We start from the raw sequence: 18048 nt of genomic DNA on the forward strand, positions 1-18048 counted from the left end.
CTCTCTGGCTTATACCTGATTAATACTCAATAGCTTGCACTTACTATGAGCGTATACTGGGGGTATGATGGATCCCAGATTTCCCTGGGTGAGGCACTAAGAATTTTGGGGAAAAAATATTCATTTTTATGCTTGCATTTCCAGATGTGGCTACAGAGGTCTGCTGAAGTTAATCTGAAATTAGTTGTATTGTTATGTGGTTTAAGGACAAATGGGTATTGATGTATTAGTCCCAAGAAAACTTTGTCGCATCACTGAGTCACATACACACATTAGCATTTCCAATGGCCAAGGAGGGGCACTATTTTGAGGTATGGTTAGCGGTCCGTCCAGGGACAGGGCTTTTGCGAAGACTTTTATGATACTTTGTGACATATTTCTATGTAACTGGCCTGTAATAAACTATATGACTGAGATTATTGCATGTCCTTTTTATTATACTATAAATGGTAAAGTACTAAGTACATCCGATAGTGCTAAATAAAAATATACATACGAACAGAGGGAATGGGATCCCAAAGATGGACAATCTCTCCTAAAGAGTGTGACTTGGCATTAAAATGTATTTTCTTAGAGCAAATCTGATCTGAATTTGGTAGCTGCAGAGCGCCAATGACTTGAGAGGGAAAGCGTCTGCAGCTTATCTCAGCAGCATTTAACGACATGGCGGACCTGGCTGCGGTGAATCCAGCAGGGTCCCAAATTCAAAAGGCCAAGCAGCGCCCGTCTGCTCATGTTGCAAACAATTTGCGTAGGTGAATATTCATATCAGATTTTTATATTTGTTAGCGCTGGGTTGAGCTGGCCACTTACGGCATTTTTTAATAAACCTAGCCTAGTTTTACCCCATTGACTTTAGCTTTTACAGCTGACTGTGCCCATAATATATACGTTCACTAATTTATTTCATTTACATACCACATATTATGAATTTGTAAAGCCCCCCCCCCCTTTCCATAAGTCCAGCACGATATTTTAAGCATCTGCTGGCAATTTTATTACATATCGAGTCCTTTACCACTGGTGAAGCATGAAAAACAATCTCCATTCTGTGTATAGCGCAGGTGGGAAATTGGGCATTTATTGGTGCCTTTCCTCTGATATGCTTTTATAGCGTAGCCTTTTTCTCTAATTTTGGAAACTAGAAACATGTGTGTTCTGTATGTAGCCCCCTAAGGCCATTGTCTCTCTATATTATTTCAAGTTATCTTATTTCATAAGGTCAGTGAACAGGCACATTGTGGAAGGCTTTGTGCAATTCAATATATGACACCATAAAGTTCAATTGTACAAGCAGCAGGGACGGATTTCTCATTACAGCATGCAGGACGTGCCACGTGAAACTGTCATAAAACTCAATATTTTTACATTTTTGTTACCGCTTACTGTGTGTAAATGACATATGCTGAATTCAGACATCGTTACACAGTAACCATCGCATGTTATAAGTCCTCATTATGCAAATGGCATGATGGAATCTGTCTGATCACGGGATATGAAAGAATTTCTTCCGAGTACTGGCTTCCCTATAACACCGCCATGTGTCAAAGACAATCATTCATGGAAAACGCTTTCCTGTTTTTGTTCTAGATTTTATTTGTGTGTAGCACCCAGCGGCGATTGTTAGCGCACCAAAGAAATTGTTAATATGATATAAAACAAATTTGTCTTCCTAGATCCAATCGCTGGTGCGTCATGTACCCTGGACCTTAATGACTTTGTTCTGAAAACACGCTTGAATGAAAGAAACAGGAATCTGATTGGCCCCGTGTCTGGCTCCATTAACGTGGAAGCTAATTGGTGCAAACATAGTGGAAACCCCAGCTCCAAACTCACCTTTCCCAAAGTACTTGTTAATTTGAGGTGTGGGGTATTGCAGGTGAGTTGAACGGCTAGAACGCTTTCAGATGGGTCTCTCGTGATGTTAAATATTTGGGTCTGTTTTTGCATTCTAAAATCTGAAAGTTACACACAAATTGTTCAGAACCCATGCATTTCTTCTCATTGAAAGTATATTGATTATGGGAACATCTGAGCGTTTTAATTTATTTACTGTAATTAATCTAACAAAAAAACATTGATATACACGAAATGTAGACCTTTACATTCAAGAGCAAGATTGAATACACTTTCAAACTATCGCAGAGAAAATAACAATGAGGGAGCCATATCTGTGATTTGTGGCCATGTGCAGGAAGTGTACCGACGAATGCTTCCTGCTTTCAGAATAGACAGCTGGGGGGAGGAGGTAAATGACTAAAGAATACCTGCACTCACCTGGGTGCTGATACTAATTATATTTACTGGGGTATTAATACACACCTGATTAGTCGTTAGGTTGTTGTTGACTCTGGAGTACAAATAAATCTCTACACTTCAGAAGTTGCTTACAGCGTATTTCATGAAGTCCCACATTTCTTGGAACTATATATTAATTTCCCCACCCAGCAATAGCGGGGGCAATAGCGGCAGTGAATAGCACACAAAGGTGTTTGTACAAACGGGAGGCCTTCTCCAAAAGGTTACTCAACCTGAAAGCACTGAGGTATTTCAAATACTGTACAACAGTGGTCATATTAACATGTGTTTTAACAAAAGCCATACTGTTTTGTGGACGCAAGTCGGAGGAAGTTATCTCTCTTGTTTTTAACTTTTCTCATGAACTATAAATGAGCCTTTGCCAAATAAAATATATAATCAGCATGGATAAGTTGTGTTTAGATAAGTTCCAGATTGTGCTTTTTGTAAAGTTGTCTTTTTACCTTGAAGACCCTATCATTTTGTCTTCACAGGTTTTCTGGGGTCAAGAGAACTTAAACTGCTTAACACTTTTAAATGAGCTTCTCCAAGAATACTTAAAAAGACAGTCCAGATGCGACCCAGTGAGCTATGATCAGTCCCATTCTGTGACCTCTCCTGCTGTGGGGAAACCTCAAAGCTTTAAGACAGAGCAGAGCTCCGACGACCTGAGGACTGGACTCTTTCAGTACATACAGGATGCAGGCAAGAAAATATATTCAGTGAATCCTTCTTCTTGACTCACTTTCTTCTACAGGCATTCGAGATACAGCTCTCTCCTGGATCTCCTCATATCTGTCTAACCGTTCCTTCTTTGTCAGCTTCTCTGGCAAGGCGTCATCACCCCTTCCACTTTCAGTTGGCGTCCCCCCAAGTATCAGTCCTTGGCCCTCTGCTGTTCTCTCTTTATACTTCATCTCTTGGCAAACTAATCAACTCATTTGACCTCCAGTATCATCTATATGCAGATGATACCCAAATCTACCCGTCTTCTCCTGATCTCTCTCCATCTCTCGTGTCCCGTATTACCAACTGCTTGTCTGCCATTTCTTATAACTTAATCTTTCTAAAACTGAACTAATTTTATTCCCTCCACCCCAGTAGTTGAATTCTCTATCACCATTAACAGCACGACTATCTCTCCCGCTAATCAGACCCGATGCCTTGGGCTCATCCTTGAATTAAACCTTTCCTTCATCCCTCACATTCAGTCCCTTGCCAGATCCTGCCGCTTGCACATAAAAAACATCTCGCATCCACGCATTCACCCATTCCTCACCAAGAATCCACAAAAACTTCACTTATTCACTTATTTCCCGTCTTGACTACTGCAACACTTGGTTGACTCGACTTTCTCCTCTGCAGTCTGTCCTAAATGCCGCTGCTAGAGAAGCTCTGCGTAAATTATTTAAGATAAAATTAAATAAGATAATTAATGGACACCTTCTAAGATGTATTTAACATACGGCCTTGTGAAAAAAGTGTGTTTACATATTCGTATTAACCACAACAGGGGCATTTAATTTATTTGACCAGTTGTTTCAATGAGATTCTGACATTCTAAAACTGCTATTTGTTGACGTTGAGAATCGTGGAAGATGGTGTTCCAACATGGCTGGAGAGCTTCCTGCCGGCTTCCCTTAGTGTAGATCAGGGATGTACATCTCAGTTCCTGTTTCTTGTTCGTTAATTAACATGCACTCTAATAATTAGCATTCAGTGGAGAAGTAAATCACTGGTCTAGCCCAAGCCATTAGCTGAACATATGCCTGCCATTCAGTCTGAGAATAGAAAGATTAAATATTTCTTTATTATTATTTACTTGCATTGAATACCCCTATGCCAGGGTGAATTACTTCTTTACTTTCTCACCTATTAGATGCACAGAAACAGCCAAATGCATATGAAGTGGTATTCTATAACGAGACAGAGGACAGTCCCGGGATGATGCTGTGGAGATACCCAGAGCCCAGGGTGCTGACGCTTGTAAGAATAACGCCAGTCCCATTTAACACAACAGAGGATCCTGATATCAGCACTGCAGACCTGGGAGATGTTCTACAGGTATGTTTCAAAATACACAGTCGGTATTATAACCAACAATCATATGTAAAGTGGACCTGCCACTGTCTTTCCGTTATTAGGAATACTGCATGTCATTAAGTCTATCAAACAATTGCACCAAAAATATCTAAAATGTTTAAAGTGAAAGTACCTTTACATGGTTACATTAACAAAAGTTGATTACATTATTTTCTATCATGTACAAAGGTCTATAATTCACCCTCCCTTTGTTGCTGTACATCTGCTGAACAGTTACATTGGATAAATATTTGACACACATTTTCTTGTTTTTTTGTTTTTTTTTATTCATTTTAAGCAAAAAAAACCCTGCTGTACAAGAAAGAACATTTTATATTGAAAGGGCCCATTCTATTATAATTAAAGCCCCAGCAGCATGTAGCATGCCTCTGTTTTTTTGCATGGAAGAAGCTAGCATCCTGGCAGTAAAATATTTACAGTCAATAAAAATTATTATATTAAATGACAAAACCTCTTTGTCTTCCTAAAACACTATTCAGTAAACATGTTTTTAGGACTATTTGAATATATATATAAATTGCGGATCAGACCTCTAGAGAGCGGATTAAGATTAAGTAATGTGTCAGCATAATGTACATTGTGTGATAAAATTTCCCCCGACGCACTGGATTACGTGAGTGGAGGGAACCTTTGACATATCTGCTGTTGGTGATTTTCAAGTCTTAAATACCCGAATCCAGAACTGTACAGCTATTTGTTCAGTTCAATAATATTTGTAATAATAAATAAACCATTATAATTTTATGCACATCATACAAAAATATGACAAACATGGTAATTTATCTTTTTTAAATAATATTTTATTATTAACCACTCCGTTTTGAAATATTGTTGTTTGCTGAAATAGAGTTACAAATTATGCCTGTTTCCATGTAATAACACAAATTGCCTTTAGTAGAGAAATACCCGGAGCCTTTACATGTTTACACCCACTTTAAGCCCATGTTCCACCTATATTCTGTCTCTGCTCCTGACAGCGTCACTGACTCTCTATATATTATAAATGTTCTTATATTATCAAAACAAAAAATCAGCACACACCCAGCGAATACCATTTAAAAAACACCTTTTCCGAGGCATAAATATTGGGGATTCCATCACACTTTATGGCCATATATTGCTCAGCCCGACACTACGTCAAAGCCCCCCGAGTTTGGCAAGCCCTGTGTGATTTTTCATGGCTTACCACGCTTACTGAATCAGCGGGACTGCTCTGCATTTTAACCAAAAAGAGACTTTCAAGCAACTGGACACCATTAATGAGGCTCCTGTGTGGCAGGAGGGCTGCTCAACCCTAAACTTTTGGTCTAAAAATATGTACAAAGAAATATATATATATATAAAGGGAAATGAGCCACCTGAAAAGCATAAAAGACATAAACATGAAATTCTTATACTTTTTACTGGTTCATGGTGATTAAAACCGGCCACCTTATTTCATTGCTGTATAGATGTGGCACCCATTCTTTCTGGAATACACCCCCTTCTTACTAGGTCACCTAATAAACAACCACATTGTTGTGGAAGCAGATGATGATCTAGATCTTTGCACCGTGTCTTACAAACCACATAGAACCATAAATGTAGAATAATCTCCAGTGCCCATCCAGGTAGCTCATTATACACCTTGGTTCTCGGGGTCAGGCGCAGTTTAATGTATTAGTCCCGCTGTGTGACTCGTGCGTTGTAAATTTTGATGGAGCGCAGCACACAGCGATTCTCTGGATCAACAAATCAATATTTGTTTGTTTGCACAGCTGTGGACATTCTTGGGTATGTTTAAAAAAATGTCCTGTTGGAAGTGAGAGCTGCAAAGCTGTTCTTGATATGTTATTACAATTATTGTTTTTTGTGAGGAAATGGGAATTTGATGATCCTCTCTGTGCTTGAGGGTCCTTCTTTATATACGGCTCAGTAAATAACGTGTGTAACTCCAAGACATATCACTCATTTGTACTCAAATCCCAGGACTGTGAATGTTCCCTGATATTTCCACATTTCTCCAGTAGGAGTATTTCTCTACATATTCCAGAGGTATTACATAATAAAGAACTAAACCCAAAATACAGCTTAAAAATACATTTATGGAATGATCCAAAACGATCATTGTTTTAGCAGATCTGGACTGGAACCAGTTTTTGATAAACCTGTTCCTGTTTTCACAGTTGAGTTTGTGTTCATGTTTTCACCATGTCATGAGCATATCTCATGTTGTTTCCGTCTCTGAAGGCAACTTCTGAAGTTAGCAACATTCTTTTACTTCTGAAGCTCTCTCCCACACCAGGTCTTGGGCTGTATGATTGCAGTTGATAGAACGCTCCTGAACACAGCCTTGGTGGCTTTTACCTCACATTAATCTTGGTATCCTGACTTAAAACACTAGTGTTGTAACACCAACAATTCTTTGCCCGTTCAGGACCTGAATAGCATTTTTGGGGATAAATGTGTTGCACCCAGCTGTGTTCTAACATCCCTTCTGTCTTTGTTCTCTGTAAGAGAGGAAATCTCTTGTTATATTCACAAAATGGCATTCCTGATCAGCTTGGCACATCTCGGATGCTGAAATCTCTCTTAACCTCTGCCCCCAGCATGTAAAATTGAGATTGCGTTGCCTCCTTCTCAAAGTTCCTAGGTACAACTTTATTATTTTGATTTGATTTTGAATAAACCTCAAGAGGCAAGTATACAGACATTCATTATGTAACTGACTCTAAAGAGAGCGTCCATCTTCATGTCAAACCCTGGGACCAGCATCTGTCATAAAGTTATTTAAATAAATACTTTCTTCATAGATCACGTTGTTCACAAGAACGGTACGTGTTCACCTCCATTGTGACTGCTAGATTCAAGCTAAGTTACTTGCTCGGAGGACAGGTGTCCGCATCAGTATTCACCCTTCAAGCCCGAGCACAGAAGCCAGGGATGTGAACATCATGGAAACGTTTTGGTCTTTGTGTGACAGACGGAGACTTCAGGCTGTTTGGCTGGGGTTACCGTATTATGGGTTGTAAATATATGGCAGATGTGAATTTCCAGAGACTGGAAAGTTAGTGTACTGCCCGCATAACAAACAGAAAACAAAAGTTTACATAAGCAGGTTGAAATAAAGGTTCCAGCTATTTATAACTGGCCCACAAGATCTCTAGCTTAAATGGGACCTACATGGAAAAATAATCAGAGGTGATCGGTGACATGGTTTGAAATAAATACGGGAAGCTGTGGTCTTTCCAAACTTCATAAAAGCTATAACATCATGTAACTTTTGGGTGATGGGAACAAAAGTTTCACGTATTATATATACATATTTATATATAATGAGTGACACAATGGAAAGTGGAGCAGAACCCTCCCATTGATTTAAATATAAACTATGCCCGAGTCATCTACAATCAGCCAAAGTCCTTAACTTCGACCAAGTAATCAGAACAACAGGCTCGAGTGCCGTTATAAGCCCAGTGGCCCTTTGTGCACTATGGCTAGTAGTGGCCCTTTGTGCGCTATGGCTAGTAGTGGCCCTTTGTGCGCTATGGCTAGTAGTGGCCCTTTGTGCGCTATGGCTAGTAGTGGCCCTTTGTGCACTATGGCTAGTAGTGGCCCTTTGTGCACTATGGCTAGTAGTGGCCCTTTGTGCACTATGGCTAGTAGTGGCCCTTTGTGCACTATGGCTAGTAGTGGCCCTTTGTGCACTATGGCTAGTAGTGGCCGTTTGTGCACTATGGCTAGTAGTGGCCGTTTGTGCACTATGGCTAGTAGTGGCCCTTTGTGCACTATGGCTAGTAGTGGCCCTTTGTGCACTATAGCTAGTCTAGGCTTCACTGCATTCTTTAATAAACCTCCTAAGCCGGGTTTTTAGATAATTTAGAGGTCTGTAAGACAGTTACATTTCCTAATATTTTATCTCATAGTTAGGAGTTAGAAAAGCTCAGAACGTATCTTTGAAAGAATTTGTTTTAACCCTTTAGAACATGTCGTTAATTGGCAGGAGGTGGCTATTTGAAACCTTGCCACAGCCTCCAAGGTAAAGCCCTGCATTTGATCCCCTGCACATTCTCCGTGGCTCTGCTGCCTGTATTTAGTTACTAAAGGTTATAGACGTTTCACCAAATGAGATTTGCAGATATTAACTACAATCTTGTCTGTTTTACATCGCACACCTGCATCTCACTCCGCTTAGGACTAACGCGATCGACTGATAAACTCAGGTCACGTAGAAAAAAAAATGAGCTGGAAAAAAACCCCACAAGATTGTAATAAAGAAAAATAGTTACATATTTCATTGAAAAGGTTAAAAAGTATTTCTCAGGCATCTTGAATTACAGTGTTACAGTACCGAGGGAAAATAAAAGCTGGACTGAAATCCTTGTTTCTACTTAAAGGCTTTTCCAGACAGGAAGGTAATCTTGATGCAATACAGTAAGCCACAATACCAGTGGGGCAATACAGGTGAAACTGCCCCAGCTGTGCCCAGCCATGCAACGCACAGCAGCCGTTCAGCGGGAGATTTCCTGGACGCAGAGAGAGTTTGGTTAGTTCCGGTTCCCAAGAGTAGATCACATTAAAATGTTATAAAATCATGATTTCCTGCACTTGAATGCTTGTGGTTTATCAACTGGTTCCAATATTACAAAGAATGGGGATTTTTATGGCTCCTATTAGCTGGAGATGTATGGAGCCTTCTCTAAAATCCATGGCAGGGCAGATATAACAACACAACTTTATTTTAATAAGTTTTAAGGCACGCTCGCGTTTTAACACAGAGGGTTCAATATTTATAGGACAGGGCAAGCAGCGCAGAGCGGATATACCCCAGTGACCGGGCGGGGGGGAAGGCAGAGGCTCAACACTTTCCTACAGCGTCTCATAACTACTGTTTAATAGGCAATGTCTTGGCATCAAATTGGAAGCTGTCATCATTTATAAATATATGAAGAAGGCAGGGAGGTACAAAAAAAAAAAAACGTAGAAAATCTTAAGTGAAAAAAAGCTGGAAACAAAGCCCCTTTGTGAGACCGTTATATTAAATGTTTAGCATTTTAAAGGGGGAGAAATAGTTATTTGTAACGCTCTTCCATAACTGTATAGTCAGCGTCCTGTGAATGATCCTTTCACTGGTTTTTGCATAACGTCTGGATTATTTTGCCATATCGCATACAACCTTGTTACTTTTACCTGGCCCCTTTAAGTAATTAAATGATCAATCAGTATAAAAATGCATTATACTGGGGAACGTTTAAAGCTTATAACTGAAACACATATCTTACATACAGCGCATGTCCTCCCTGCATAGTTATAGTTGTGTTTGTGTCTATTTTAAGACTTATTCCAATATTGTGGTGGGGATGTCTACCCTAGAACATAAAATGAATATTTTAATTATATATTTTTTCTTGTTTTGTATAACGTTTCCACGTGATTCTTTCGTGATTAATACCAGCTTTATAAAAATGCTCTAATCCATGTAATGTTATGCCTTCGAATGACACCTCACAAAGTTCTGTATCCTGATGATTACCATTATTATTAATTCATTTTTACTTGTTTGGACAGCAAATTATTTTAATGTCATTATCTGCTTGTAACATGCAGTTTATAGCTCTTTCCTTGTGAAATGAAATGGTTAACACTGCCTGAGATTTATGATAAGAATTACACGTGACAAAGCTCTAAAGTGTGTGTAAATTTTAGCAGGTCCACCTTAACCCTGCTAGAGAATTGCCTTCAAACCCAAGATCTGTCAGCAGCTCTTCAGTCCGGAGTGGTTGGACGTTCAGATCTAGCAGATTAATGCTGGCGTAATTAAGTGCCGTTTGTGAAGCTCTGCTTTATTAGATCAGCTCCGCAATGAAAAGATGCATTCTGCGCTCAACCTTTTTTGGATCCTCATCAGAAGCACTAATGGATTGATCTTGCAGATTGCGGCTGAGCCAAACTAGGGTCATTTTTCCATAATGTTCTAGATATCATCTTTGCCTGCTCAGGAGGAAGTCAAACAAAAGTAGCCAAAGCCTTGAAGGCGAGATGGTGCTGCTCAGCGCTGCGGGATTTGCTTGGCAGGTGCATGTGTTAGAACCTGTAATAATTGTAAAACCGGGTTAGCGATGCAGAGTGGGGGTCATCTTAGATCACTTATTGGAAAATAGAACAGGAAACTCTTTTTTTTTCCCTCTTTCTTCGAGAGAGATCTGTTTGTCATTTGCTTTCTGCTTTCGTACTGGAATGGCTTTTGACATGAGACTTTTGTCAGCTCTGAATTACCTTCAACAGAACTGATAAACATCAGTGTTAGATGAAAAATGCTCTTACTGAATTACACACGGTTTGCCAAGATTTCCTCTGTTGCGAGACATGTGGACATTTTGTTTTCCTCCGGTTCAGTACATAGAAGATTTGTATTTTAAAGGAGCTGGCTATAGAACAGAAAATAATAAAGAACTACGATAAGCACAGTTTATTCATTTTCAGGAAGCCTGGGTTATAATCCCAGCATGAGCTGGCGTCCGCTGCCTGATAAAAGATGATATTGTCTTCTGCCTCCACATTTCTTAGGTGGCCCTGCTGAAGAAGATAAAACACACACTCCAGCTTCCTGCCTCCTCTTCGCATCTTATTGTACGGTAGTTATTTCTGGAACAAGAACGATGTTCTCTCCGAGGAAAGCCCACCCTGTGTGGGGCATCTTCCGAAGAAGGTTACTGGTAAACGTTAACAAACGGGGGAGACCTCTTGAGGAAATAGACAAGGAATTACACAGAAATCCAGCTGTGCGCGTCTTCCTATCTGTAGCACTGAAGGCTTTTGATGAGATTCATCCCTGATCTCTGAGCAGGTGGCAGGATCTGGAACATTTTACGTGCAGTAATTATCAGTGGGTTCATTGTTACACATAATTCCAAAGCCCTGTTTGAGGCCTTGCTACTTGTCTCTCTGAACTCTGTGGTTAAAAGATCTTCCTCTAGCATTTATGTTACTGCGTTTTTGTTCCGGATTAGTAATATGACCTGCATTACAATTATTTGCAGCGTATGCTAAAAAAAAAAACCACAGCAAAACGCATATGGCAGTATTGTTAGGGAGTCTTCATTTTTGTTTTCCAGTAATACAGGATTCAGGAGCAGCGGATTAGGTAGATACTGGGGTGTATTTACTAAAGTACTAAAGCGGTACAGCTTTTTTTTTTATGCATGGACTGCAATAATCCCATTTAAATGCTCCCAGGGTGCCTCTACTGGAACCAGCATGCATTAGACCATACACCTATTGCACATGCTCAGTTGCACTCCCGTAGAAGTCACTGAAGCAGCAGCCAATTGCATCTGTGCTGGCAAACAATAGTGTTCAGTTAGCATACTTGCGATTCGCTGGTCCAACTTCATTAGAGCTCAGCTCCCTTTAACTAGAATAAGAGTTCTACCGATCATTTGCTGGATGTATACTGATCCTCTGCTTTTAGTCGATTTTAGCATAAGAGAAAATTCTTAATGGGAAGCTGTCTCCAGAAATCTTACAATTAATGCAAGCTTAAAAAAAGCTTGTAAATTGTGTTGGTAATCGTAATTCTGGTCAAACACCTCACATTCTGTCATACACCTCATGTCATTTGGGAAATGTTATATTCTCAGAGTATCATGGAAATTTGCAATACAATACATCAGCTGTTGATGTCTAAATGAGCGCCCTGCATTCTCCACTATTGTTGGGTCTTTAATACACATGCTTCCGGAGTACATTTAAGTATTTGAATGTTTTCTCTTCTTTCCTCAGAGCTGCACGTACTAAGATCCCTTAGTCTTTCCTGAAGTTTTTTTTTCTTCCAACTATTTACAACTTAGATTTTAGATGTTAAATGTCTTCTAAAACATTATTTTCTAAGTGGCCGGCATTCTTGACTTAAATTTGATAATGAATGAAAAGTCTGATGAGTGGTTTCCAAAAACCCAAAAGACAATGTGACACTTAATGTAATTTGCTATGTTCCTTGATTAGTTATTTTTTGTTCTAGGATTCTTTTTTTTTATGTTTTTCCTTTTGTTAAATATATTCCATTGTGAGTCACTCCGCTCTGACTCACTCCTAAATAATGATTTCTATGTATGGTTGTGTATTTTTCATATTTATTTATTTAGACCTCACAAAGGTCTTTTAAGGCAAGATTTGCATTCTTGTATATTCTCTTGCATATTAAATTTTAAAGCCGAAATAACTGTTTTTCACTGTTTTTATAGATCCCTTGTAGCCTTGAATACTGGGATGAACTCCAGCGGTCATTCGTAGCCTTTCGAGAATTCAGCCTGTCTGAGAGCAAGGCCTGTGAGCTCCAGCTGCCTAGCCTTTCCTCTGTAAGCGACCAAAAGGAACTCGTAACCTCTGACCTTTGGCGTATCGTCCTGAATGGTAATTCCAGTGGAATCGATGACCAGAGGTAATCGGCCCAAAACTTCTCTCTGTAATTTACACATTGACAAGTGTTTCATAGAATTCTAACTGCCTGTATAGCTTTAGGACTTCCTTTGCTCTTTCGTTTACAGAATTTGTTTCCCAGTTCCGCACCGACTTTGTTCAGAGCAGTATGAGCACTTGAGTAACTTCTGCTGCCACTGATTCTAATTATCTCTTGTTGGGGAAGCCCCAGTTGGTTTGAGGGCAAGAAACGGTGCGATTGTTCCAGGTTTTTCCTCCTTGCCCCCTTTGTTGTGGCTCCGGTACAACAGTTGCTGAGGGCACAATAGTTCTTGGTCTCTGCCAATGTGGACTGGGAAGGGACCAAGGAAGAGACCAGTTGAACAAGTCCCACGGCCTCCTACATCTAGTTTAAGCATCCAACATAATGCACAAACCGGGGAATGTGAAGAAGAATGAAGATTGTTATGGAATTGGTGATCTACAGGGTAATGGCACATGGTTTACAGGAGTCAGGGAGAGGAAAAATTAAAGGGCAGAAGAAGTATATGTCATTTTAAAAGGAGATAAGTGAGATAAGTGAAACAACCCTCTAACAGAAGTATTATAGAGCAATACAGAGAGGGAATTGAAACCTGCATTAGATAAGCATAAGACTATAGTTCTAGGTTTTAAAATGACTCCCACCAAATAGAATCAAGAGTATAAGGTGAAAAGAACCGGAATATATTGTCATTTTTAATGCGTAGGTGGCGAAATTGTTGCTTCTCAGCTATTTTTAGGCTGCATTTGTTAGCATTCTCAGCCATTCAAACCCAAGGGAACTAAGAACGTGTGAATTATGACAATCCATAGCATGTAACTAGAAAGCCCAAGGTTGCCGGTGTGTGCAAATTGTATCCAGATAGTACTGAGTCTGCACAACGATGGGGAAATCTCAACAGATGCATAAAAAACTGTATAAGTAATAAGCAAGATAAAAAAATAAATCCAGTTGGAAGCTATTACATAGACATGTTGTTCCCCGAGCAGATTTCAGTTGGATGTTGTCCTCCAGTTTCTGAGCACTCTGTGGAGATACTGTAGAAGGAATTTGGGGGGATTATATTTGTGCAGGGCTTGGAATTGACAGTGAAATTTGTCATTCTGCCTTAAATTCACAGAACTTAGTGAAAATAATGGTTTCAATATCTCCATCAGCATGGTTTTCATACTATGCTTCTCTTATAGGTTTTTTTATGGGTAAAAGCAGGCTCCGATATCAAGAGTATCTGAGAAACAGGGGGACTATGGGTGGAGAAGAAAAAAAATCAATAACAAAATTGAACATCTGCTTTCAATTAATCGGACAGAGTTTGGCTTTATCCTTGATGCTAATTGTACGAGAATGCATTCTTGTCATTGAGAAGTTAAATGTTTTAGACAGGGTTAATTCTTCTGAGTGTGGGACCTTCTTGAAATTACCTTTTGTGGTGAGCTTGGCACCGCAGTAACATGAACGCTGGGGGAATGAAACATTAAGATAGTGGAAAGAGCAAACTGTTTTGTGCTTAAAGTGCAAAACTAGCACATTGCAAAGCATTCAGCACATCAGCCAATTAGTGCACCAGATTATTGGGTTTCCTTGGAGTGTGTTATGCTTCACAAATAGGTTTTGTATACAATATTGTCTATGTACCTATTACATTTACAGAACTTCTCTGTTTATCAATTACACCTACTTATGTCATTATACATCTATATGATGTCTCTATACGTATAGCAGTTAGTGTACCTCCCCTGTTCAATTGTATAAGGATCCTATTTACATAACTATACCTTTCTATGCTGTGATGTCGGTATACCTATTACACATTCTGATGATACACTTACAGTAATCCCTAATTGTGAATGTCTGGATTCCTATTGTACTTATTTCATTATTGTAATATATATATACAGTACTGTGCAAAAGTTATGGAAAATGCTGTAAAGCAAGACTGCTTTAAAAAAATAGACATGTAAATAGTTTATTTTTATTATTTAACAAACTGCAAAGTGAGTGAACAGAAGAAAATTTAAATCAAATCAATATTTGGTGTGACCATCCTTTGCCTTCAAAATAGCATCAATTCTTTTTAGGTCCACCTGCACAAAATCAGGGATTTTGTAGGCATATAGTTAAACAATTATACCAACCAGGTCCTAATATGTAGGTTGAAACACAATCATTAACTGAAACTGAAACAGTTGTGTAGGAGGAATAAAAAGAACCGGGAGGTTGCTGAAGAACATCTAATGTCAAAAGTCATACACCATAACAAGACTGAGCACAGCAACAAGACACAAGGTAGTTATACCCCATCAGCAAGGCCTCTCAGTGGCAAACATTTCAAGGCAGACGGGGGTTCGCAGATGTTCTGTTTAAGCCCTTTTGAAGAAGCACAAAAAAGCAGACAATGTTGAGGACAGTAGAAAGAACTGGTTGGAAGAGGAAACTTAGTGCAGCAGAAGAAAGACACGTCATGCTTACTCCTCTTTACAATGAAAAGAAGTCCAGCAGTGACAGAAAACAGTGGGGCGCTGGTACACCATCTACTATCCAGAGACGTCTGTCAAACGACAGAACTGGGGTGCAGACAAATGGCAGCAGGTGCCGGAGGGCTGAGAGCGGTACAAGAATGAATGTTTGTAGGCAACAGTGAAGCATGGTGGAGGTTCCTTGCAAGTTTGGGGCTGCATTTCTGCAAATGGAGTTGGTCAGACTAAATGGTCTCCTCAATGCTGAGAAGTACAGGCAGATACTTATCCATCATACAATACTATCAGGGAGGCATCTTATAGGCCCCAACAACAGCGTAAAGAACAAGGAGTCCTGAAAGTGATTTATGGTCCCCACAGAGCCCCGATCTCAACATCATTGAGCCTGTCTGGGAATACATGAAGAGAGAGAAGCAACTGAGGCGCCTAAATCCACAGAACGGCTGTGATTAGTTCTCCAAGATGTTTGGAACAACCTACCGGCCGAGTTCCTTAAAAACAAAAACTGTGTGCGAGTATACATAGTACTGAATCTGTTTTGAAGGCAAATAGTGCTTACACCAAATATTTTGTTAAGTGATAAATATAAACCATTAACATTTTTTTCCACACCTGCCCTAAACTTTTACACAATATTATATAAATACATCAAAAATGATCTGGACAAATTTTTTTCAGATCATTCCGTTTCCTGCCCATTAATTTTGGGGGATAATCAGGGGGCTTTTTAAATTCGGAAACAAAATTCATTATAGGAAGCCCGCATTTACTATGACTCACTCTCATGTACTCTCACCCATTTTCTCACACTCTTATTCACTCTCTCTTTTACACTCTCTGAATGACCTCCCTACCTTTTCCACTGACAGCTTCCTCTTCCGTGTCTCGCAGCTCCCCTTTATCTCAAGCAATCTCCTTCCTCTTCTTGTTCTTCTATCTTCTTCTTATTTCTTCATCCGCATCTCTGCGATCATGACCTCCCGCAGAATTTCTCCAAAAATGGTGGAGCTTCTGGTGAAGTCCGCTTCCCCAATTGGAGGGTCAAAGAAGAGGGTGTTCACGGAAGCTCCGTTATTTTACCGGAAGATAACCTTCTGTGAACTTTTGCAAACGAGTGACGATTTCAGTGACGTCCTCACCTCAGATTGGAGGATCAAGGGAGAGGGTTCTTTTTTTACCCGAAAATAGCCTCCCATGAACCTCAAAAATGATGGCACCAACGAATTTTGGACAAAAATGTTAAGCTTTTTGCTGTGTGTTTGTCCGTTTTGTGGGTAATCTCGTCTGGTTTTCGGAGATTCATACGAATTTAGCAAATATATACCTGTATGTGTTCCATATGAAAGCTCTATGTTCTTCAGCTGAACGGCAACTCTTAAGGGCCTTAGGTTGACGTTTACTGATTAACATTTTGGTGACCCTCCTGGAGATCAGTTGGGTAAGCGTGTATTACTGGGGATCTCCATGTGGCACTGGATACACTGGAACAGTGCACATCGGGACAAAGTCTTCAGTGGCTGAAATAGCCTGACAGGTTTAATTTCACGCCTCTGGAAAACTGATGACGTTCACGCAAGTTGTGCGATCGCTTAATGTGTTCATTAATCATAGAAACGGCCCTGCTTTAGGAACACAGTGTTATCTAACTCATTATAAACATACTTGTGCGGGGAGTAAATCATATTTCACGACCCAGCTAATTTGAGCCGAGCCTACAAGTAAACATTTCACTGCGGAGTAATTTCAGCATCATAGGTTGGGACGCAAGTGTGAGAATATAAACAGCATTCCCAAACCGTGCCGGGCCCTAATGACCGCTAAATGCAATTTAAATTGAGGCTGTTGTTTATACTGGCCTGGTACGATAGAAAGAGAAGAAATTATTATGTAGAATTGTGCGCTTCAGAAATCCGTTGTTGGGGTCAAGAGCTGATATTAGCCTGAGTAAACCCAGTGGGAGCCTTCAGCAATCAAAATAAATTCCCTGTTCCCGTTTCTGATGGCCCGGTGAAGGTACAGCACCATGAGGACTTCTACGTGTGGTCTGCAAGAGTCCTAAAAGTGACCAAATCTAAAAGAATGATTTTAATGATTTAATAACAATAATGATTATAAAGCTGCCCCTGTGTAGTGAGACCTTTATGTTTTTAAAAACATTCTGTAACGAGAGAGGTTTCCCTTCATCGCCATTTATCATTATCTCTGTATGAGTTATTACACAAAACATCGGCACCTACCTCCTAATAGCTCTACATCGTAGAAACCTAAACCCTAACTTAACTCTTTACAGTAATCGGCACGTACCCCCCTGTTGAGGTTTGATGGGCTTACGTGAGAATGAACCAATTGCACGCTCATTCCTGGAGCTCATTTCGTTTGTATATTCAGTTTGGGTTGTCCCTTATTAGCATCTTTCAAGGGACGCGCCAGTGCTCCAGGCAAAGAATGCATATAACTTACTTTTTAAAGAGGTAGAATGCATAAAAAGTGCCTATTTTGGAACAAAAAAAATGATCACATACCTTAAGTAGACGCTCCATGGTCCAAGGGTAAGTGGCACTAGAAAGAGCTTGCCTTGAAATCAATGAAAAGTGTGCAGAAATTCTGCGCATGCCCACAGTGACTACTCAAGCGAGCATCTCCTGTGTGACAAATAGCTGGTGGAAGGGGCAAATGCATATGGGGGCAAGGTATTGGAAATAGGGACCTCATTGTGTCGTTTAATAATGT

At 39.8% G+C, this 18048-nt stretch overlaps 1 protein-coding gene across 1 annotated transcript in view; it reads left to right on the forward strand.

The window, feature by feature from the left end:
* VPS13B (vacuolar protein sorting 13 homolog B) overlaps positions 1-18048 on the forward strand; it is a 359343-nt gene that overhangs the window by 290619 nt on the left and 50676 nt on the right. Inside the window, exons 37-40 of the mRNA XM_053466785.1 lie at positions 1677-1879; positions 2793-3003; positions 4178-4362; positions 12624-12820. Coding sequence (XP_053322760.1) covers positions 1677-1879; positions 2793-3003; positions 4178-4362; positions 12624-12820 — 796 coding nt within the window. The remainder of the gene's footprint in view (positions 1-1676; positions 1880-2792; positions 3004-4177; positions 4363-12623; positions 12821-18048) is intronic.

Source organism: Spea bombifrons, chromosome 5 (genome assembly GCF_027358695.1).
Source record: "Spea bombifrons isolate aSpeBom1 chromosome 5, aSpeBom1.2.pri, whole genome shotgun sequence".
In the NCBI taxonomy this organism is placed as follows: domain Eukaryota; kingdom Metazoa; phylum Chordata; class Amphibia; order Anura; family Pelobatidae; genus Spea; species Spea bombifrons.